Source organism: Berkeleyomyces rouxiae, assembly GCF_048999995.1.
Source record: "Berkeleyomyces rouxiae strain 22BRR77 chromosome Unknown BrBRR77_ptg000012l, whole genome shotgun sequence".
Lineage (NCBI taxonomy): Eukaryota > Fungi > Ascomycota > Sordariomycetes > Microascales > Ceratocystidaceae > Berkeleyomyces > Berkeleyomyces rouxiae.
This window is the reverse complement of record NW_027396502.1, coordinates 2092085-2112956: the sequence shown is the minus strand read 5'-3', so window position 1 is coordinate 2112956 and position 20872 is coordinate 2092085. Positions and strand designations below refer to the sequence as shown.

General features: G+C 50.9%; 8 protein-coding genes across 8 annotated transcripts; 5 read left to right on the top strand and 3 right to left on the bottom strand.

The window, feature by feature from the left end:
- Positions 1-134: 134 nt before the first annotated feature.
- BROUX77_007900 (uncharacterized protein) lies at positions 135-2559 on the top strand (the record flags this gene model as incomplete). Its single annotated transcript, XM_073753045.1, has 8 exons — positions 135-239; positions 300-375; positions 444-487; positions 542-632; positions 694-776; positions 837-966; positions 1039-2342; positions 2515-2559. The coding sequence occupies 8 exons, from the start codon at positions 135-137 to the stop codon at positions 2557-2559; spliced, it is 1878 nt and encodes a 625-aa protein (XP_073602193.1).
- Positions 2560-2717: 158 nt separating this feature from the next.
- BROUX77_007899 (uncharacterized protein) lies at positions 2718-3509 on the top strand (the record flags this gene model as incomplete). The annotated part of the gene is made up of 5 exons (XM_073753044.1): positions 2718-2748; positions 2822-2983; positions 3093-3202; positions 3270-3387; positions 3451-3509. The coding sequence occupies 5 exons, from the start codon at positions 2718-2720 to the stop codon at positions 3507-3509; spliced, it is 480 nt and encodes a 159-aa protein (XP_073602192.1).
- Positions 3510-3715: 206 nt separating this feature from the next.
- On the bottom strand, positions 3716-4723 carry BROUX77_007898 (uncharacterized protein; the record flags this gene model as incomplete). Its single annotated transcript, XM_073753043.1, has 3 exons — positions 3716-4199; positions 4259-4516; positions 4581-4723. 3 exons carry the CDS (start codon positions 4721-4723, stop codon positions 3716-3718), a joined length of 885 nt encoding a protein of 294 aa, XP_073602191.1.
- Positions 4724-6401: 1678 nt separating this feature from the next.
- Positions 6402-7376, top strand: BROUX77_007897 (uncharacterized protein; the record flags this gene model as incomplete). The annotated part of the gene is made up of 3 exons (XM_073753042.1): positions 6402-6504; positions 6561-7285; positions 7353-7376. 3 exons carry the CDS (start codon positions 6402-6404, stop codon positions 7374-7376), a joined length of 852 nt encoding a protein of 283 aa, XP_073602190.1.
- A 742-nt stretch (positions 7377-8118) lies between these two features.
- BROUX77_007896 (uncharacterized protein) lies at positions 8119-8839 on the top strand (the record flags this gene model as incomplete). The annotated part of the gene is made up of 2 exons (XM_073753041.1): positions 8119-8126; positions 8227-8839. The coding sequence occupies 2 exons, from the start codon at positions 8119-8121 to the stop codon at positions 8837-8839; spliced, it is 621 nt and encodes a 206-aa protein (XP_073602189.1).
- Positions 8840-9500: 661 nt separating this feature from the next.
- On the bottom strand, positions 9501-10985 carry BROUX77_007895 (uncharacterized protein; the record flags this gene model as incomplete). The annotated part of the gene is made up of 5 exons (XM_073753038.1): positions 9501-9710; positions 9779-10271; positions 10360-10451; positions 10516-10610; positions 10697-10985. The coding sequence occupies 5 exons, from the start codon at positions 10983-10985 to the stop codon at positions 9501-9503; spliced, it is 1179 nt and encodes a 392-aa protein (XP_073602188.1).
- Positions 10986-12784: 1799 nt separating this feature from the next.
- Positions 12785-17100, top strand: BROUX77_007894 (uncharacterized protein; the record flags this gene model as incomplete). The annotated part of the gene is made up of 3 exons (XM_073753037.1): positions 12785-12800; positions 13729-13842; positions 14057-17100. The coding sequence occupies 3 exons, from the start codon at positions 12785-12787 to the stop codon at positions 17098-17100; spliced, it is 3174 nt and encodes a 1057-aa protein (XP_073602187.1).
- A 1863-nt stretch (positions 17101-18963) lies between these two features.
- BROUX77_007893 (uncharacterized protein) lies at positions 18964-20680 on the bottom strand (the record flags this gene model as incomplete). Its single annotated transcript, XM_073753036.1, has 2 exons — positions 18964-20308; positions 20388-20680. The coding sequence occupies 2 exons, from the start codon at positions 20678-20680 to the stop codon at positions 18964-18966; spliced, it is 1638 nt and encodes a 545-aa protein (XP_073602186.1).
- Positions 20681-20872: the final 192 nt, after the last annotated feature.

The following is a 20872-nucleotide window of genomic DNA, read 5'->3' as shown; positions in this document are numbered from 1 at the left end:
GTGCACTCGTGAACCACACGACTTCTTTAATGTGGAGCCGTCTTTAAGTCGTTGAGCGGAAGTCTGTGACACCTCGACGGCGACTTCACATCCGTCACTCACCAAACAACACGCAGCCTGAATAAGACGTCATCATGGGATTCGGGAGCCTCTTTGTGGCTCGCCATGGGCTTGCAGCCCAATCTAGAGCAGCAATGCTTCCCTTGAAAATGTGTAGCCAGACGAGAGCCCACTCGTCAGTGAGTGTGCTCGTTGCCCAAGTTGCAGTGGCAGTGGCTCTCACTAACAAAAGTCTCTAGACCCTGCCCACCGTAAGGAATAAGCTGTCGAGCATGTGGGTGCCTACTGGTGGCATCACTGAGGCTGTTGGTGATAGTAAGAGCCCTCTGTTCTCCCTCTCACATACTTGCCTGATTAATCTGACGCAACCCTATCTACCGTAGCTTCTGGACATGTCCAACTTGTAAAGGCTGGTTTCTTGCGCCAAGTATGTCATCTAGCATCTTGTAAATCACTCCATACCTACTAATCGCGTGCATAGTCTACACTGGGAGTGTTCCACATGTTGCCTCTGGGTCTACGAGTCCAGAAAAAGATTGAAGCCTTATTGGATATATACATGCAGTCAGTTGGTATGTTTATATACTCTTAAATAGTATGTCTTTGGCTGTAATCTAACTTATTGCTCAATAGGTGGCACTCGTCTAGGAATGTCGGCAATTTCTTCAAAGGAACTTTGGGTCAAGAGCGGGCGATACCAGGCAATGGCCCCAGAAGTAGGCTATCTCATAGACCCATCTATATGCAGACACTCGTATCTAACAACACACACACAGACATTTCAATTTCAAGACCGAAAAGATTCATCGTATCTTCTTGGCCCTACTCACGAAGAGGAGGTGACTAACCTTGTATCTAAGACTGTTAAGTCATACAAGGAGCTGCCTTTGCGACTTTACCAAATCAGTTAGGAACTCCTCGATTCTATTGCCTGAATTATTCTTTACTTCCTAAGCTATTTACTAACCTTGTGTAAAGCAAATAAGTACAGAGATGAGCTGCGCCCGCGCAATGGCTTACTGCGTGGCCGAGAATTTATTATGAAAGACATGTACTCCTTCGACATTGACACCGCCTCTGCTCTTAAGACCTACGAAGAAGTGCGGTCCGCCTATGTGAAATTCTTTTCTCATATCAAAGTGCCCTTCCTAGTTGCCGAAGCCAGCACTGGCGACATGGGAGGCAGTCTCAGTCACGAGTTCCATGTTGAAAGCTCACTTGGCGAGGATACCATTATTAGCTGCTCATCATGCGACTATGTCGTCAATGACGAGCTGGCTGAAACTCGACTGCCGGAACCCGAGGAAGTTCTACCGCATGTTGATTCCACTGAGGTTCGCGTCTGGAGAGGTATTACAAAGGACCACAAAACACTTGTTAATGCGTGGTACGTCAACTTGGCCCCGGGTGTTGAGTCGCGGGTAAATCACCATGTCATTAAGAGTCTTATCCCAGATCTTGATGCTGGTATCGAGGATGCACTTCCTTTTTGGAAAAAGGCTCTGGAGAAGTCTGGTGAAGATGCCCAAGACGCGTCAGTCCTCAAGGTCGTCAATCTTGTCGATTTCCGCCTTGGATCCTCCTTTGCCTCAAAACTCGACCCTCGCATGACTTTCCACGAATCAATCGACCCTACCAACGCTATCTTCACCTCTGAGAATATCACCAACCTCAACAGCGGCTCGGACACTAGCTTACTTAACCTCATCCGCGTGCAATCCGGCGACCACTGCCCTCGCTGCACGTCAGGCCATCTGAACCTGGTCAAAACACTCGAGCTCGGCCACACCTTCCACCTAGGCACGCGTTATTCCGAGCCCATGGGCGCCACGGTGAACCTGCCAGCCATTGTTTCGCCGTCCGGTAAGGACACGCCCGGAGTGCCAATGCAGATGGGCTGCTTCGGGATCGGTGTGACGCGCATCATCGGCGCCATCGCCGAGATCATGACCGATGCGCGCGGTCTGCGCTGGCCTGCAGCCATTGCACCCTTCCAGGTTGCTGTTGTCGTAGATAAGACCATCGTCGACGAAGGCGCCAGAATCTACGACGGCCTAGCTGCTGTGGCGCACTGTGACAGCCTAGGACGGAATAGCTTCTTGGATGTTGTGTTGGATGATCGTAATCTGAGCATCCCGTGGAAGCTCAAGGATGCTGACCTCGTGGGATACCCTGTCCTAGTGGTCATTGGCAAGGCGTTCCGAGAGCGGGGACAGTGCGAGGTACAGTGTCGATCTTTAGGGGTCAAAGAGACGAAGAGCGTTGATGAATTGCCTGCATACGTAAGTGAGCTCTTGGCAAAGCTTTGAATAAGGACAAGGGAGAATTGGATTTGTTTAAATATACTTGTAGTCGTGTACAATAGAGTTGGCAGGAGTGAGTCAATCGCCAAGATCCATGTGGTTGACTGATTATTGTTGTGTCACAGTGCGTCTTGAATTCTCATTGGCACAGTACGACATGACAGACTTCAATTTGACCCCACCACGCCAGTTCTAGGTATGTACCAGTCAATATACCTTGGAAAAAAACAGCGACATCACCACTACATCCCGGGAAGAAGATATTTCAACCCCAGGCTTCGCTTCATTCATCAGCTCTCACAAGCCTTTTATTTGCTCCCCTTCCCCCTCCCCAATCGTCCCCCTCTCACCACCATGTCGTCTTCCCAAGGCCAAGGACAGAGTGGTAAGCTCCCCCTCCTCGTTCTCCACGGTACGCAGGCCTCAGTTGGCTAACACACTCTCGAACCCTAATCAAGTCAGCGTCGACTCGCTCGACGCCCAGCAGCTTTCGATGCTGAAGAAGCAGATCACTGAGGATCTGGAGCACCTGTCTGCCTCCTTCACCTCTCTCAATGCTGCCCATTCCAAATTCAAGGAGAGTCTGCGCTGTGTTCAGGAACGCGCCAAGGCGCCCGAGGGTACGTTGATTTCTGGAGCGCCTACTATAAATCGATAAAGTCGTCAAGGCCCTTTGTCGGAAGTCTGGCCAACATCTTGAAGGCTAATTGCAGTGTGTTGTTGGTGTAGAGTCCGAGTCTGCCATGGTCCCGCTTACAACCTCTCTTTATGTTCGCGGTATGCTTGAAGACAAGAAGCGCGTGCTGATTGACATTGGCACTGGATTTCTTGTCGAAAAGGTATGCCATTGTATCCCTTATAGCTACAGCTGCCAGACCTGATAATACTGACATTGCTTCATTCTAGGATCTTGATGATGCTATCAAGTACTATGAACTCAAAATTAAAGATCTGTCCAAGAGTCTTAAAGAGCTCGAGACTATCATAACACAAAAGACTATGAGTGTCCAGGCTGTAGAAGATGGTAAGAATATATTCAACTAGCATATCTTCAAGAGTCACCCCCCCTAACTAACATATACCAAAGCCCTTCGGCAAAAGATGATGGCTGCTCAGGCTGGCCAAGCAACGCCCCAGGCCGCTTAGGCAACTTATCTCTCAATAAAACATCAAGCATAACCTTCAACCCATCTATTTATTTCGTGCTATGAGCTGACTAAAGCCTAAACATCGACTCTTCAAGCTGTCTAGAGCACAGAGGAATCGAGCATGATTTTGATGATTGGAAACATACTATCTCTCTTCCATGCATAGAGTCAGCCTTCTCCAAGGACCATAAGTACAATCAAGGCTTATGATCCCATGTCTTTAGCCTTTTCTAGCAGCCGTTGAACTTCAGTTGCGTAGTCGAGATACTGAGAGAGACTCTCCTCGTACGTTGGTTTGTGAAGGAATAATTCGCACATGTCAGCCTTTCTGGGATCCTGAACATCGGAGTCGCTCCAGTTTCCAAGCTTGGTATACCAATCCATACATGTGAAGGACACCTCGGTAGATTCGTTGAAACTACCTTCAGTCCCCATGCCCGACCATCGCCTAACCACACTGACTTCAATTTGGTAGTACGTATCTCTGAAGGGGAAACGATTGGTAGTTCGGATTTCGGTACCGGTAATCTCATCAGGGCAGCTGTTTGGCTTCGGAAACCTGATAAGATACGGTGTTTCTGCGTGAGTCGGTACGCCTGTCACTTGGATCTCCTTCAGAAGCTTAGAGTATTGAGCATCTGCTTTCCCTGAGTCGTTCGTCTCGAGTACGAACTCGTAGTCAAGACGTCTACCCATCATCAGTCCTAAAGTCTTGAAGAATCGCTGGTAAAATGCATGTGTACTTACTGGTCCGGGCAAGCAACTCTGATGCTTTCCAACTTTCGTGGGGCGTCCGTCTTCCAAATTCTACTGGGTAGAATGACACCTGACTCACGTGTGCTCATGATACCAATAATTATCCGTTTACCATCTTTTGTCTGCATGGAAATTTCTTCGTCGTATGTCTTGGGAGGGAGACCTCCGTGAAACAGGCGCCGAGTTGTAGCCTGGTAAAAATCATCAACTACTTGCAGCAGCTTGTCATGGTACAAGGCAGGGCCAAGTCTAAATTGCCAGTCATTATTATTGGTTCTAGTTGGCCTTGGTGTAATGGGGAGAATGCGTTTACCGAGTATCTAGACTTGGCTTGAGCCGGCTGCCACGAGTCTCCAGAAGCCGCTCGAATTGTTGAACGGTTAGGCTGCTACCAGCAGGAACTGTAGAGAACTTCAACAATCCAATGTCCATGCTGAATGAAACAGCCCGAGGCATATAGGCGACCTTCAAGATCTGAGCTTGAAGTATGGGTGCAAGCTTCTTGGCGAATAGGCTAACCTTGTGTTCGCTATCAGTTATACTGATGATGTCATCTGCCTCTTCATTTAACCTCGCTCGGCTTTCTTTCTGATGCTGGCTTGCGATAAAGGTGATTTTCTTGGATTCTGGAGTTTTGGCACAGAGTATTCGACAAAGTAGGGTGGTATTCTCAGAAGACTCCAGATATGATTCCTTGGCATACAGAACGCTCATAGTTGACAAGGCGCGTTTAATGTTAATAGAGGAGTTGGATCGTACTTGTATGATGTTTAGATCAGTGTTGTGCTGGCTCAGCTGGACATGATATTGGTCCTGAACTTCTTGAAACCATTTAGCACAGTCTCCTGACAAGCCCAAAGGTCGATATTCATTCTCGGATAGGTGAAAGTAGCCCTAGGTACGTGGTATGAAAGTCAATCAACTGGCTGAAGACGTGTTATGGAGAACGAGAACGGGGTATCCTACAACTTCCATTGATCGGGGGTCAATCTGTTTATACATATCTGCGATCAGCTTTTCTCTGCCCTTGATCCGGGCCTGCTGCAAGGTATCCTCACGCTCTGGATTGGCCCACGCATTGGACCGGGCCCATTCAAAGCTTCCCAAGCCAGGTGAGTCTCGGTTGGAAGCTGATCGATTCTGGCCCCGGCCACGTAGAGATTTCTTATAAGTAGACATGGTGATACTGGGATTGTTGTTGTCTAAGCCTTTAGACTTTGCGTGTTAGGGACCTGGAAGTCGGCAAAAGTAACACGGTTTATGAACCGCCAATTGATGTTACTCGCCCCAATGACGTATAAAAGAATCGCTTAGCAGAATGAAAAATATATCAGAGTTCTATAAAGGCTGCGACTTCAGATCTCAAGAAAGTGGACATTGCTGTTTTCTCTAGAACGGCAATAACTTGTGATTCCCAGGGTACCTACCTTCTTTATAGTCGATACGGCAGTGTGTTTCTAATTCTCCGCACTGGTCGGTTGTGTGATGTTTGCTAATGGACTTTTGTATTTCATTTGATCTATATGTAACCAGTGAATCTCTCATGGTATCACGATGTTTGTACTTGAAGGATGTAGTGAGTAGTACAGAATGGCTTTTCATATGTCACCCCCGGTTATACATAGCTCAATAGTTATTGAATATTGGCAGTGTCAGGCATTACGGAGAATTATTCTTCGGGATTTTTTACACTTCAAAACGCCTTAGTTGTAACTGTCCAAACTGAAAAAAACATTTGGCTGACTTGAATATATTAATTGTCTTGTCAGAGATTGTGTTCGAAGTTGTCCAAGAACAAGACGTAGGCAGGGTTACATGACCCTAAGATATCCGCCTTCGCTGTTGCCGTCTCTACTAGGGTTAGTGCTGATTTCATCACACATTTTGCTCACAACTTCTTTGACAGCATTGCAACAAAATGCCTTTCTCGTTCCAGTAGTTGGGCGTCAATCGAAATTTGCGATTTCAACCTCACGCTCATTCTTTTCTGTCGGGACACAGTACGTGTGATCGGACTTTTTCCTTTTTTTTGCAATTCTCCACTACTGCTCTCCACGCTCATTTGTTTCCTACTTGAACCCACCACAACCGGCCGGTCGTTTCATTAACTAGTCAAATCATTGTTTACTCCACGATGGCGATGCGAGCAATGCAAGGGTTGCGGTCGGGCTTCCGGCCCCAGCTTGCTCGCCCAATGCTGAAGTCCCAGACACTCGGCGCTAGATGGGGCTCTGCTAGTAAGTAAGCATAAGCGACTTGAGTCGATGATGATTATGCTAACTATTCTGGACAGATGCCGCGGGCTCTAGCAAGCGTAACCCCAAGGCCGTCCTCCTGTTCCGACTTCTTGGCTTTGGCTTTTACACCACGTTCGCCGTGGGGTTCGGCGCCTTGCTTACTATGGCCACTACTGTTCCGGCTTCGGCACTGGGCCTCAGCTTCTACTCGGACAAAGAAGGGCTGCTGCGTCACAAGCCGGCGGACGAGGCTGCGCGGGAGATAGAAAGGCAAATGGACGAAATTGCACTAGTGAAGAAGCTGCGTGCTGATACGGATCTCACCGAGACTCGCCCGCACTTGCAACTTCCTGACAAGGTGCGTGCTCAGAACCTTACAGCCAAGTCTCTTCAGGCACCTGAGCTGTTGACCACGGTGCCCGTGACTTTCCGGAGCAAGACTGGCACGGAGACCACGACGGTGATATACTTTGGTCACGATTTGTGCGGCCACCCTGGCATTGTGCATGGCGGCCTCCTGGCTACTGTCCTCGATGAGCAGTCGGGCTTCTGTTGTATTCCCAAGATGCCGCAGCGCATGGCGGTGACAGCATATTTGAACATTAACTACCGGTCGCCCGCCAAGGCAGATAGCTTCTACGTCGTCAAAACAAAGATTGAGCGGCTGGATGGCCGCAAGGCATTTGTCAAGTCGGTCATCGAGACCCTTCCCAAGGACGGAAGCCCGGGCAAGGTCGTTGCAGATGCGGACTCTTTGTTTATCCAGCCTAAATGGGCCAACGTAAGTTTCTGCTACCAGACTTTCCCTTTGTATTCAAGCAAAGCTAACCATTATGCATGCAATCAAGTATATGCCGCGGTTCATGGAATAAACACGCCAGGACGGATGAAACACTAGAATGAAGTCAAGTAGACAACGAGAGGCCAGAGATTCTGTCACTTGTACAGCCATATAATACAGGTCCCAATTGTAGCAGTGCATAAATGAGGGCGAATAAGGTGAATGTCGAGACAGGCAGGTAGGGAGCTTGTGCTTGTATCTCCCCGCGATGCAACGGCGCTTTGTATGAGTTGATTTGACACCATGGCCGAACAGGGCACTGTATGCCCCCCCGAAACCCGAAGAGCCCTGGTCAGTGCGAGGAGACAGACAGCCAACGCTCTAAAGGCCCGGGCCGGGGAACAATAGCGAATCAAGAGCTTGGAGGGGAAAATCTGAGCTCCACGCCCCCAAGTCCAGACAACCGGGGAAAAGCAGCGCGCCCAAACAATGGGCGGCAGTACAAGTGACCAACAGACAGTGAGAGTACAAATAGCTGTTACTTGTAGATGATGATCAAGCCAGGTGGCGCACAAGAACAAAAAAAAACTCCCAGCTCAAGTGTTAATTCAATAAATTAAAATGCACGCAAGGAGTGCCCCGCCAGACTCCCTTAGCACGTCATTTCTCCTAGTGGTTGGTTGTTTCTCTCGGAGGTGCGGTCCAGCAGCCATAAAAGGGACAATGGCGTAGCTTTTGCTGCTTGGTCTGTTTCTTCTTTTGAGATTTGTTCTGTCTGTTCCATTCGCCTGTACTTTGCCATCTTTGCCGCTGTCTAAACACAAACATCCACAATGTCTACGTGCGTAAAGCCCCGGCCGGCTTGAAGACTATTTTGGAGCTGCCCACCCTTATTTCCCCCCTCCAGCTCGAGTCGCGGCTAACCAATTCTCACGCTGCAGCAACATCACCTGGCACCCTTCTCTCAAGCGCGACGAGCGCGAGACTCTGCGCAAGCAAAAAGGCTTTACCATTTGGTTCACCGGCCTGTCGGCCTCCGGAAAGTCGACGGTTGCGACAGCTCTTGAGCAGCACTTTTTGCACCTGGGCCTCTCAGCGTACCGCCTGGACGGCGACAACGTGCGCTTCGGCCTGAACAAAGACCTTGGCTTCAGTGAGGCCGACCGCAACGAAAACATCCGCCGCATCGGCGAGGTAGCCAAGCTGTTTGCCGACTCCGCCACCATTGCCATCACCTCGTTCATCTCGCCCTACCGCGCCGACCGCGACTCGGCTCGTGCGCTCCACGAGGCTGCGCAAGCCGGCGACTCGGCGCTGCCCTTTATCGAGGTCTTTGTCCAGGTACCGCTCGAAGTCGCGGAGCAGCGCGACCCCAAGGGCCTGTACAAGAAGGCGCGTGCTGGCGAAATCAAGGAGTTCACTGGTATCTCGGCACCGTATGAGGAGCCCTTGAACGCCGAGATTACTATCCGCACCGACCTCAAGTCTGTTGAGGAGTGTGTCATCGACATTGTCGCCGCTCTGCAAGAGCGCAATCTGATTCCCAAGGCCTAAGGGTGGTGGTTGGAGACATGGCTTTAGAGAAGCCGCGTAGGTACACATGGCTAGCGCAACCAGCAGCTAGCTGAATGAGCGGTTGCTATAGACGTTACATTGCAGTCCCTCACGTGCCTCCTGCAGCGGACATTGATCGTGGGGTCAAGACGGCTGGTTTCCGGAGGTCCGAAACAAAAGGGCATTGTCTGGAGCCAGAGAATGATTGTGAAGAAAAGATAGCGGAGAAATGGGATAAGGATGCTTCTGATGTATACATATGTGGATATGCATTATTGCTGGGACATCGCAGTCTAGTTAATATACCAAGGAAAGACATGAAACTCAGACGCTCTTTCTTTTGTCCACATAGTTACCAGCATGATGGTAAAGTTACATATACGCAAGTGATGGCTAATTATCTGAGTCAGATATGCAGTGAACGCTCGGCAAGAACCATTGTTTCAAGACAAAGATGCATAACTAGTTGTGAATGAACTAAAAACACAATGGGGGATGCAAGAGGTAGCTTGGACAAATAGAGCGGAGGATGAATACATCTAAAGCAACAAGAAAAATGAAGAATGTCAAAATATAGATTGCTTAGGCTAGACTTGGGCTTCATTTAGATGAATTTGGCTGTGCGCCAGGGCTAGAATGGAAGCACGGACAAGACGCTAGCTCAGGGAAAGTCGAATTCATAGTACACATAGGCTGTATACTCGTTGCCTTCTCCCGAGCCGAAGCCGGCTGCTGCCATATCAGAAGTAAGCTGGGCGTCGTCCTTGGTGACCTTGCCCTTTTTGTCCCGAGCCATGGCATTGCCGGCCAAATACGAGTACTTTTGGTCGAGGACAGTTCGCAGTTTCTTGGTCGTCTTTGCAGCCTTGGTCTGTATGTAAGCGGATAATGGTTGTTAGTAGAGATGAATGCTGAATGGGGTTGGATGTTGCAACATACCCGGACAATGGCAGACACATAGTCCAATGGGAGGCCGTACCGCAGGACAGCCTCGACAAACACACGCAGAGTCATGACATGCATCCACACCATGACGCTCTCGCTCCAGCCGGAGCGGCCCATCCGCAGGGCCTCGCCCCAGACCTTTTTCTCTTCACGACCGACGCGCTCCAGCTCCTTCTCTTCCTCCTCACGGCTGGCCTCAGAGAACTTGAACTGGCGAGGCGTCCACTTTTGTTCGCGGCATTTGTGGAGGAACTCGCTGCTGTGCTTTTTGAAAGTGACCACGGCATAAAGGGTGAACTCGTCATCCTCAGCTACTTGGGTTGACGAGCGGGGGACCACCATGGGCGCCAGAGTCTCGTATGACGAAAGGAATTCCTTCTTGGCAACCGTAGGGACAGCTATCAAGTGCGTCTCAAGGTATTCGGACTCATGGATGAGGAGCGCGGGGTCGACAATGGGCGCGAGGGATTTGGTGGACAGGTTGCCGCTGTTCACGGGCGATGAAATGATGTTAGCGCAGGGACGACGAAGGGTGGCGAGAAACAGCCCATGCGGACCAGAAGCAGGCGACTTACGTCTGCCGTCTTTGTAGAGCAGCCAAGTTTGTCTTGACCGAGTTGTACTGTTGGAATTTGGCCTTGATGTCGTTGTCGGTTGTTGCGAGTTCCTGGTTGGAAGTTAGACACAGTGGTCAAGGTATGATGTCATTAAGCGTGAGACGGGAGGCAAACCTTTTGCAGCATGTCAACAAGCTCGCTAATGGGCTTGTCGGCCCGGTAGCGAGCCTTGTTCCAAGAAAAGGAGCTGATGTAGTGATCGGTGGGCTCTGACGACGTTGTTAGTATGGTTGGTATGCGCCACCAAAGTTGAGACGGTGGGCGGTAGCGGTGTGTAGAGGCGGGAAGAGCATACTATCATTGACTGTCTTTTGCTGGGCAATCTTGTCCTCGTCGCCATCCAGAATGTTCTTTAGCGAGTCGGCAACCTTGGCAGCGACCGACTGGCAAGCGGAGTCGAGCTTGGCCAGCTCATCGGCCTGCTGGACCAGAGCATCCAGAGTTCCAATCTTGAAGCTGGGGATGGGGAAGGGCAGCACAGTGCTAGCATCTCCCAGTAGGCCTTGTAGAAGGGCTAGGCGGTCCTGGTGCTCTGAAGAATCGAATGCGCCAATTGGCAGCGACAGCATGGAGTAGACGGACATGGTGGCTAGTGGGATTACGGGGAGCGAGCAGGCGAGACGATGCGGGATATTTGTTTGCGGGCGGAGGAGAGTTGCGGGCAAGAGGACCTAAGGTGAATCGAGCTTCGGGCAATGTGAGCAGGCGTCTGTATCCCAGAAGAGCTGAGGCGATGCGAAAGGTACCTGGGCGGCACTAAAAAGCAAGCGGGCACGGGTGTGAAAGCGTGAGTGTTTTGGTGATGATGGAGCCAACGCAGCGAAGCAATTGGTTGACGAGGGGGGCCAAACCTTGGAGTAGAAGGACCGGAGGCACGAAAAGGGCAGAAAAAAGAAAGAAGGGAAGGGAAGAGGAGAGGAGAAGAAGAGAAGAAGAGAAGAGAAAAGACAGGCCGGGCAGAGGGGCAGTTTGCACTATGCGTGAAAATGAAGGGCTGCGCAAAACTGGCGATGGGGAATCAAGCGAGCATCAGCCTCTTGGTGTGCCTGTGTTGGATTGGATTGGATGGCAGAGGATGGCATAGCTTGGAGGCTCAAGGCTGTGCCAATAGCAGTAATAAGACAGGCGTAGAGTTGCCACCGTGTGGAGAAGAAAAGCGGCACTGTATGATGTGGGCGGGCTTGAGCGAGCGGGCACAGTGTGTGGACGTGACAGCCAGTATCGTATCGCTGCGTCTTCTCATTACCAGGAGGCCACAAAGTGGACGTTGGGAAGAGAAGGTAGAGCGGCGGCAGAAGAAAGCGAAACAAAAAAAGCAAAAAAAGCAACAAGCGACGCGGCGCCGGAGCCGGAGTCGGAGCAGAAACTGCGGTCGGCCATGTGTGCGGGACTGCCAAGGCCAAACCACTGGTGACAATTTGTTTTTATGTTTTATGGGTGGTGGTGGTATGTACATACATGTTCATTTAGTCAACTATAACTAGGTAGTTACCTCATTTTTCCGCAGGTTTTATCGGCCCTGACTGACAGCGCGTTTCAAGCAACTGCCCTGTCCGACCCAACAGCTGCCAGGTGGACGAGAAAAAGGAAGGTGAAAAGAAGAACAGCACATATCCCGGCAAGCGAGCAACAATAGCAACGAGAGGCAAAAGAGAGAGGAGAGAGACAGAGAGAGAGCGCGAGAGCCCTTGCAGACACCACTCCAACCAAGTAGTTTTCGTTTGGCTTGAGTTGGTCTCGCATTATCAAAAAGAGAGCTTCAGAAGAGAGAGAAAAGCCACGCTTTTTGCTTCCTTCCCATCCGCGGTTTCTGCGGGTTGCGCTCTTGTGTTCCGCCAGACTTTTCCTGCAGCCTTGCCAGGCGGCAATTGCTGTATTGTATTTGCAGCCCCTACCGCGTCTTGTTTGCCATTTCTTTTCTTGTTTCCACCTTCTTTTTTTTTTCTTGCTGTCTCATCCTCCACTCCACTGGCCGCAAGCTTTGATTTTTTTTTCTCGCTCCTCTTCTCTCCATTGATTGTTTTTTTCCGCGACCAACCTTACCTCCTGGCCATCTTTTTCAACGATATTATCTCATCTTTATATAGATAGCCGCTGCCTGCATCGACGTCCCTCCACGCCCGCCGTCACATTGCCCTCGCGCCCAACCAGCCCCGACCGAGCCCGCCAACCCTCCCGCATCGCCACCCGCCGCCCGTCGTCCGCATCCCGCATCACCGCTCTCCCTTCCAGCTTGACCCGCCCGCGCGCCCTCGCCCATCCGCAACCGCAACTGCAACTGCAACCGGCTGCCGTCCGCGCAATTCTGGATTTCTGGTAGGCGTTTGTCCCGCGGGACATCGTCTATCTCGTCAATTGTGGTTGTCTTTTGCCATCCGAGCAAATGACCCAACCTCCAGGTAAGCTTGCTCGCTGCTCCAGCATTTGTCCTCGTTCGTCGTGCGTGGTGGGATCCTGGCCTGCCGCGTAGCTGCATCGACCCTCGCCTTTTGTCGTCTCGCTTTTTTAATCTTTTTTTTTCCACGCCCACCTCGCGTCGAGCCAAGTCAGCCCTCGGCCCACTGCAGATCCAAGTGACCTCTGCAACAAGACTGTGTTTCTTGGCCTTGCCCATCCCATCCCATCCCACCCAATCCATATCCTCCCGTTCCTTTGTCCTTTTCTCCTCTGTGTGCATTTAGGCTTTTTTTGCCTTTTTTTTTCCCTCTCCTTCTCTCCCTCCCTTCTCAGCCTCGTCGCCTCCAGCCGTAGTCGTGGCCAAGCTCGCTTCACTCCGACTGTCAAGGTCTCTTCTCTTGCCTTTGCCTTTGTTCAGCCTCTTGATCTTTGATTCAGCCTCAACTACCGCTCGACGTTGCTCGTCCCATTCCTACTGCCCCCGTTAAAAGCCAGGCTAAATTAAATTGTACGGCATAGTCCACTCACTCCCTCTCGTCGTACTCTTTTTTTCCTTTTTTTATTTGCTCTTTTATTCCTCTGCCCTCGTTCAAGCCCTTGATTGAGAATCCCAACACTCCAAAAAAAAATACACGTGCCCGACGCGATTTAATCGTGATGCTGCTCTGTCTCATCCACTGCAGATTTTTGCGGTCCTGAATTATTTTCCCACGACCTCTGGCTTTCGCCTCGTTCTGGCTATCTCCGCAGACGACTTGCGACTATTCTTCGCGCTGTCCGCTTTTTTCTCTTCTTGGCCTTGCCTGGCCTCGCCTGCATAGCCTTGCATTGCCGCCCGTCTCTTCACACACCCTGATCACCCTTTTGCTAGTCCATGGGGCATTCTCCGTTGGCTGACCCGTCTCCTCTTTGCTTGCTCCCCGCCTCTAGTCTTTGATTCCGCTGCCGACACGTCAGGAAGGTCTCAGCCACCCGGGTCCATTCAAGCTCCTCAACCCGAAGCTGCCTCATCCTCCGACTTCCGCTTTGAAGTCGATCTCAAGGGTACGCCGCGCCTTCATCCCGCGTCCGCGTCGTTCCACTGCCTTCTCCCTCTTGTCACTCCCGTTCTTTGGCCAGCCCGTGTGCTGATTGGCCTGTCTCTTCCATCCACACGCCTTTGTCAACGGCACTCTCCGCCTTTCTCCCTCCTCGCCTTGCTACATAACTCGCATCACCATCACTCTCTGCTAACCAATTCTTCTTCCTCCATCTTCAGCTTTCCCTGCCTCCTTTGCGCCACGTGCGGAAGCCAATGCAAAAGACAGTCGTAGAAGATACGTTCCTAGCAAGCTCCACGGTACCGCCAACTCTGACTTCGGAAACTTTGGTGTTATGAACTTTCGCTCCGACGCTGCTTCATCCAAGTCCAACGCGAAACCCGTCCGCAAAATTACAAACGAGTCCACAGAGCTTCAAGCCCGGCGCACCAGCGAAGGAACTGTCATTGCCGCCAAACTCGCGAGAAACGACGCGCAGAAGAAAAAGACGCTTGGTAAACGCCTTCCCACCACCACTATCGCCAACCTTGGCGCGTCTTCATCTACCTCTTCTGCATCCGCGACCTCTCCTTCAAACGGCCTTGCCTTGAATCCCACCGTTATTCATAACCAACTCCAACTGCAACAACATCGCCAACAGGGCCAGCTACAAAGTCACCACACAGTTCCACTCCCTGTACTGCCTGCCGCCCCGGCGTCCATTGCTTCGAGCGACGATAACGATTCAACCGAAGACCTACAAGAGCCTATCTCCCAAATGCAGCAATCACATACCGGAATTCCCATGCAGGCTTCTATGCAACCGCCATCGAACCTAATGCAATCTATACTCCCTCAAGCTCAGAATCAGAGCAATGCGCCTCCTACTGACGCCGCCTCCGTCAAGGAGGAGCAGGGCAGATTGTTAAATCTTTTGCAGAATCTCCAGCCTACCAAGGTCGTAGAGCGGTTATGTACTTCCATCATCCACTTTGGCGGTGGCCAGCCCAACGCCTCCCCTCCAGACAATGGAATTTTTCCCTCGAGCGTCAATTCCAATGGATCGGGCGCAAACCTTATTTCTTGGCTTGGTGAAATCTTCCAGAACAACAGCTTCACTGCTGCTGACTCGGTCCAGATGGCTATACAGCCCATAAAGCGACCGCGTGGTCGCCCAAAGGGTAGCAAGGGTACCAAAGCACGTAAGGATAAGGGAATTAAAAAAGGCCCCATGGCCAAGAAGAAAAAGGACGGGCAGAACGGAACCGCTCCAAGCGAACCTAAACCCGCATCCTCCGAAGCTCCCATTGACGACGACCAGGCAAGCTCAGCTACCGCCGGTCAAAGCTCTTCCTCGCAATCTCGTCAACAAACTCAGCAATCCGCATCCATCAGCCAAGACCATGCCCCGTTCGCACCGATTCATGGCCAAGGTACACACGATGCTGCCCCTGAAAACAGCTGGGTTGACATGGACGACTCCGTCATGGATAGTCGTAGGTCTGTTATGAACTCTATGAACTCACAGCAGGCAGTGTCTTCTTCAACAGCCGATGATGCCATCCCTCCATCGACTCCTGTAACTGCCGACTCATCTGCGGCGTTGAAGCGACGAGGAAGACCAAAGGGCTCCAAAAACAAGCCCAAAGACTCTGCCACTGATGCTGGCGATCATTCGGGCGCTGCCGGTAATGAAAGCCCTGGTCTTGACTCCCCAGCCAAAAAACCTCGTCCAGCCGTCAACAAAGCTGCTACGGGACAGTCCGAACAAGCTACCCTAGCAAACGAGGAGCAGCCGTTGATAGACAACCACAACATGCAGTTTCCAGAAAAGCCCATTCTTGCCACACCGACTCTACCGCAGTTTGCTGGTCATGTTAACCAAATACAGTCGACCCAGATGCAGCAAGCACAGATACCTCAAGGACAGATGCCTCAGGGTCATCTGAACCAAGGCCAAATGTCTCCCAATTCTTTGCAGCAGAGTCAGATGACTCAAAGTCAGATGCCACAGAGCACACCTGTCCTTTCCAACGCTGCTGCGATTCAAGAGGCAGCAACGCGTAAACGCAAATCTATGCCTATTCCCAATGACCAATATAACCAAGCAACAACTCAGATCGCCGAGCAAGAACAGCGCATATGGCCACCTTCACACACGTCTCAGCCAAAGCGCCCTCGGGTTGCTGGTGAATCAGGCGCCAGCACTTGGCCTGCCACTGACTCTAACCAGCAACAGGCCTCTATGGGAACCTCATTTGCTCCGTCAATGCAACAGAATCAAATGATTGCTCAGAATAATCCTAACCAAGGCATGGCTTCTATGCAAAACCCCATGTCCCAGGGCCATCATGGTCATACTGGAACGGATACTCAACAACGGGCTGCGCTTGGGTACTCCCAGTCACAACAACATTTGCAGAACCGCAATCTACACGCAAACCACAGCCAGCAGGCCAATTCCATGGCCCCTCCGCAGCAAGCTCAGCAGCAAGCTCAGCAGCAAGCTCAGCAGCAAGCTCAGCAGCAAGCCCAGCAGCAGCAGTCGCATGCCCAACAAGCATCGCATCAACATGCCACCACCCAACATGCTCAGCAGCAGCAGCAGCAAGCCCAGCAACAGCAGTATCCTCAGGCGGCGCAACATCAACAGCAGCAACAACACAATGCCCAGCAACAACACCTCATGTCCGGCCGGTTCCCCCAGCTGCGTGGCTCCAACGCTGCAAACCCTTCACCAAAGGTCAATCACACCGGTCTGCATTCCATTTCAACCACGGTGGCCACGCCGTCTCCGTACATGTCTGCTTCGGGCTCTCATACGTTTCAGTCTCAGCAACAGCAGCAGCAACAAGCGAATGCTCAACTTCCGCCTCCACAAGCAAACCCAAATTTCTCCTACCAGTCCGGGTCTCGGCCTGATGCATCGTCAATGTTTGCACAGTCTGCTGGCGCGTCAGGGACAACACAACAACCATCGGACATGTACCGTTTCAACCCCGTATTCGATATGCTCCAGGGAAACAATGCTGCCCCCGGCGCCCGCGGAATGCAATTCCCGCACTCACAGGCATCTGCCCAGGCCCAGGTTAGAGCTCAGGCACAGGCACAGGCCCAAGTACAGGCACAAGCAGCCCAACAACAGCAGCAACAATCGAATGCTTACGGCATGAACATGCGGAGACGGCCCATGCCACATCAGGCCGGCGCACCGATGGGCTATTCGTTCGACTCGCATGGATCCGTAGACGACGGCATGTACCAGATGAACCAACGCCGGTAACACTGGGCTGCTACCACACATCGCTTGTCGCCACCACCAAAATACATAATTAAAGCTGAATAGGCGATCGGCTGCCCGAGGTCGAGGAGGTACTTATTTAGATGCCAAATGAGATGGTGGTTGCATGGCTTATTGTACTGGCGCAAGCCAATTGCCAGATAATGCTGATCCAAACGGGCTCTGTTCATCTTCCGTGGCAAGGCTGGATGGGAGAGGGAAGATAGAGACATGTGGGCAGCGGAGGCAACGTGCAGAAGAGATGAAGCGTGGCACGCACCTGTCGAGGGCAGGTGGGCTCTAGTTTTCTTATGTCACTCTCTTGCTCAAGCAACCTGTTGCATCACCTCCATCACTGTACTTTTTTTTCAACCGCTAGGTCCTCTATCTTTTTTGTTGGTTTTTTCTCGCCTTTTTTTTGCATTACAATCATACATTTCTTCTCTTTTTGTTTCTTTATTTCTTCAAACTGCAAATTCTCCTCCTCCTTCTACTTTCTCAGTCCTCTCCCTCCCTCCCGTCTCCTTTCTACTATTTGCTTTCCTTTCTTCTCTTATTTGTTTCCCGTGGTTCAAAAATGCATCTTTTTGTTTTCTTCTCTCTATCTCTCCATCTCTCCATTTCTCTTTTTTCTTCCCACTATCGGGTTTCTTCTCTTGGCTTCTGTATTCTTTTCTTCTGTTTGTTTTTTTTTTCTTGTTGCTTTTTTTTCTTTCTTGTCCTTCTTCTCTCTTTTCTTGTTAGCTACATATAACCTGCATACATATACATATCTTGGTTGGGTGTGTGTTTGTTCAAGCGCATCAACACCAGTTCTTATTTCTGATCCAACGGTTATGCCATGTTCTTCTTCATTCTATCTCTCTACAAGCTCAATAATTTGCTGTAGACTCCAGAAAAGAAAAGAAAATACAAGATTCACGTATATGTAGCCATGGTACGCTTGAAGTATGATGACATTGAAGAAAAATGGGGAATAGGGACAAAAATTCTTGGTTGACGATGATTGAACAATTGATTGTGAACAATTGATTGTGAACACCAACTCTGGTCCACGCCTTCCCACCCCCTCCCCCCATTCATCCCTCGCGCCCTATGCAACCACCTGTATGAACAAGAAACAAAAAAAAAAACAGTGAACCTCGTCAATAGAGGACAAAATCAAGTAGTGTGACACGAGGAATAAAAGAAGAAAAACAAAACAAAGTAACCCCAAGGCCAACGCGGTATAGTATAACGAAAAGCACAAAAACGACCAAAAAGAAAACAAGTACACAGGTACTCGTTCCGGATATGCGCCCCTCCCAGTACCAACTCTATTATCAAAGAGTAGGCAATAAAGAAACCCAAACAGAAGACGCAGAAACAAAACAAGAACAAAAGAAATGAGAAATGAAATGAATAAAAAAAACTTGCCAGTGCAGATATCTCAGTAGCAAAACAGTCCAGAAAAAACAAAAGGGACAAGGGACAATGTGTTAACAAAGGAGAAAGAGAGAGGAGAAACAGGATGGAAAAAAAAAAGAAGCAATCAAAGCAGAAGAAAGCCTAGTAAATAACAGGCGTTGTGAGCCAAAGAGAGATCGAGAACGATAGTGGATAGAGAAAAGGAGTAAAGAAGAATGCAAACAAGACTTGTTTTTATTGCCAAGTCTTGCGGATATGGATATCATGACGTTGAGGCGTGGTTGAGCAAATAAATAGAGCAGGATAAAAATGCAGGCTCACATGTAGCTCAACAACACGGAAATATACAAATGATACGAGGAAGAAACCACGTTTCGAAAGGGCGTGGTATCATTCAAAGAACTTTTAAGTGTGTGTGTTCAAGGGAACGGGCACGAGATGTCAAATGGGCAGCCCGTCTTACATCATCGGGGTGTCAATGTCCATCTCGTCCATTTGCTTGACCAGAGGGCGCATAGAGTCCAAGACCTCTCGGCCATACCAGATCTCGTCTTCGTCAGCAATTGTAGGCTCGCGAATGAGGTCGAACAGGACATGTCCATTGCGCTTGATGTCCTGCGGTCGCTCGACGATGCGGCGTTCCATGATCAGCGCCTCGGCCGTGACCATCCATATTTGTTGGAGGACAGGCATGTCGGGCAGGAGCTGCTTGACGTGCGGCGGCGGAAGCGGTGCCATGGGACGGCCACGCGCAAGAGGGTCGTTTTCGGGGGCCAGGGGGTTGTATTCGTAGTGAGGCATGCCGGCGGGGATGAACGGGTGCGACGATACAGTGGGTACGGGCGGTGCATACTCAGTATGTCTGGTGGTCTCACGGAAGGCGGCATTAGACTTCTTCCGGGTGAGACGACCCAGGAATCTGTGCTTGGGCTTGGCAGGAGCCTGCGTCATGGGCTGAGGAATATGAGCGGCCATGGAGCTAGACCCGTTGCTCGGAACTTGCATAAGACGTCTGCGGTCGACCATCAAGTCGTCAAACCAATGATCCACGGCATTACGACGATGGTTGTACCCGATAATCTCCCAGAACCGAACCATTTGGTAGGGGCCGCCAACACACAAAATGGCAGCAGTCATCTCATCCGAAAGCTTGTCCTTGAGATAACCCCTAATGTTTCTCTCGATGGTACCCACATAAGTCGGAGGGCGGAGCTGGCGGCAGAAGGTTGATATCACAAGCGGGAAAACCTCGTGTACTCGCAACAAAGTGTAATCATCGTAGGTCGCCATGATTTTCGCCTCGATGGGGTTCACGGTGTATGGCTCGAAGCGCAGACCGTGACCAGGGTTGTGTTGGATGAACTCGAGGTGCAGCTGACGGTACGACTCGAAGAAATGAAAGATGGTGAACATGAGCGGGAGGAGGCGGCGCCGCATGCGCTCTTTTTGTGAGGCAAATTCGGCGCGCTGGCTCGGCGTTCTGCGCAAGAAGATCTCGGTCATGGCCCATTCGCAGGTGAGGTGGGCCATTTTGGAGGCGATGTGCAGTCGGCTCCGCAGAGAGCACAAGTGGTAAAACCACTCGTTCGGATCGTTTGGGACAGGATATAGCCTCACAGCATAGGCGGGGATGTCTTGCTTGAGGTGAAATCTAGCCAGCTGAATCTGGTTGGCTGATACCATTTCATGCCATGATCTGCAGACAAGGCGTAGGTTGATGATGTCGCAAAATGGCAGGAGCTCGAAGATTTGCAGTTGAAGTTCAACGGGCAGGTTGCGGAAGAGAACATCTAGGGGTTGTATGCTATGGAAGAGAGTGAAAGGTTAGCATTGAGGCACCATGGCAGCTATGGCTATGCGTGAGATTGCCAGGTCAAACATACCTTCGCCTACGGACAGGATCGCTTCTCCCTAAGTGTTGTACCAAGTCAGACTCAGCGCCAGTATGCGTCTTGAGAAGCTTGGAACGGAGGGTTGAAGCAAAGCGAGCCTTTTGCTTAGCATCGGCCACAAACACGGGAGCGTCATCTAAGCAGCGGCCGTCACGGACGGGGAGGATAAAGGTCGATGATGTGGGGATTGCGGTGGTGGACGAGGCGCCATTCTGGGTCTCATGCTCTTGGAGTTTGGAGAAGAAGCGGTCCGAGGCGAACTCGCTCATGCTAGGCAGATCCATGGCTGTGGTTGGTGGAGTGGTCGCCAGACCCTCGGGGCCTGGGATGGACAAGCGAGGGGATCTCGACAGAAATGCAAACAATGGGCGGTGACGATGCCAGACCTCGCTGACGGAGGCTGGGTCTTCAGTGGGGGGCTATCGACTCAGGACGAGATAGTCGATGGTGATACCTGGCTTGATGTGCTTGGGTAT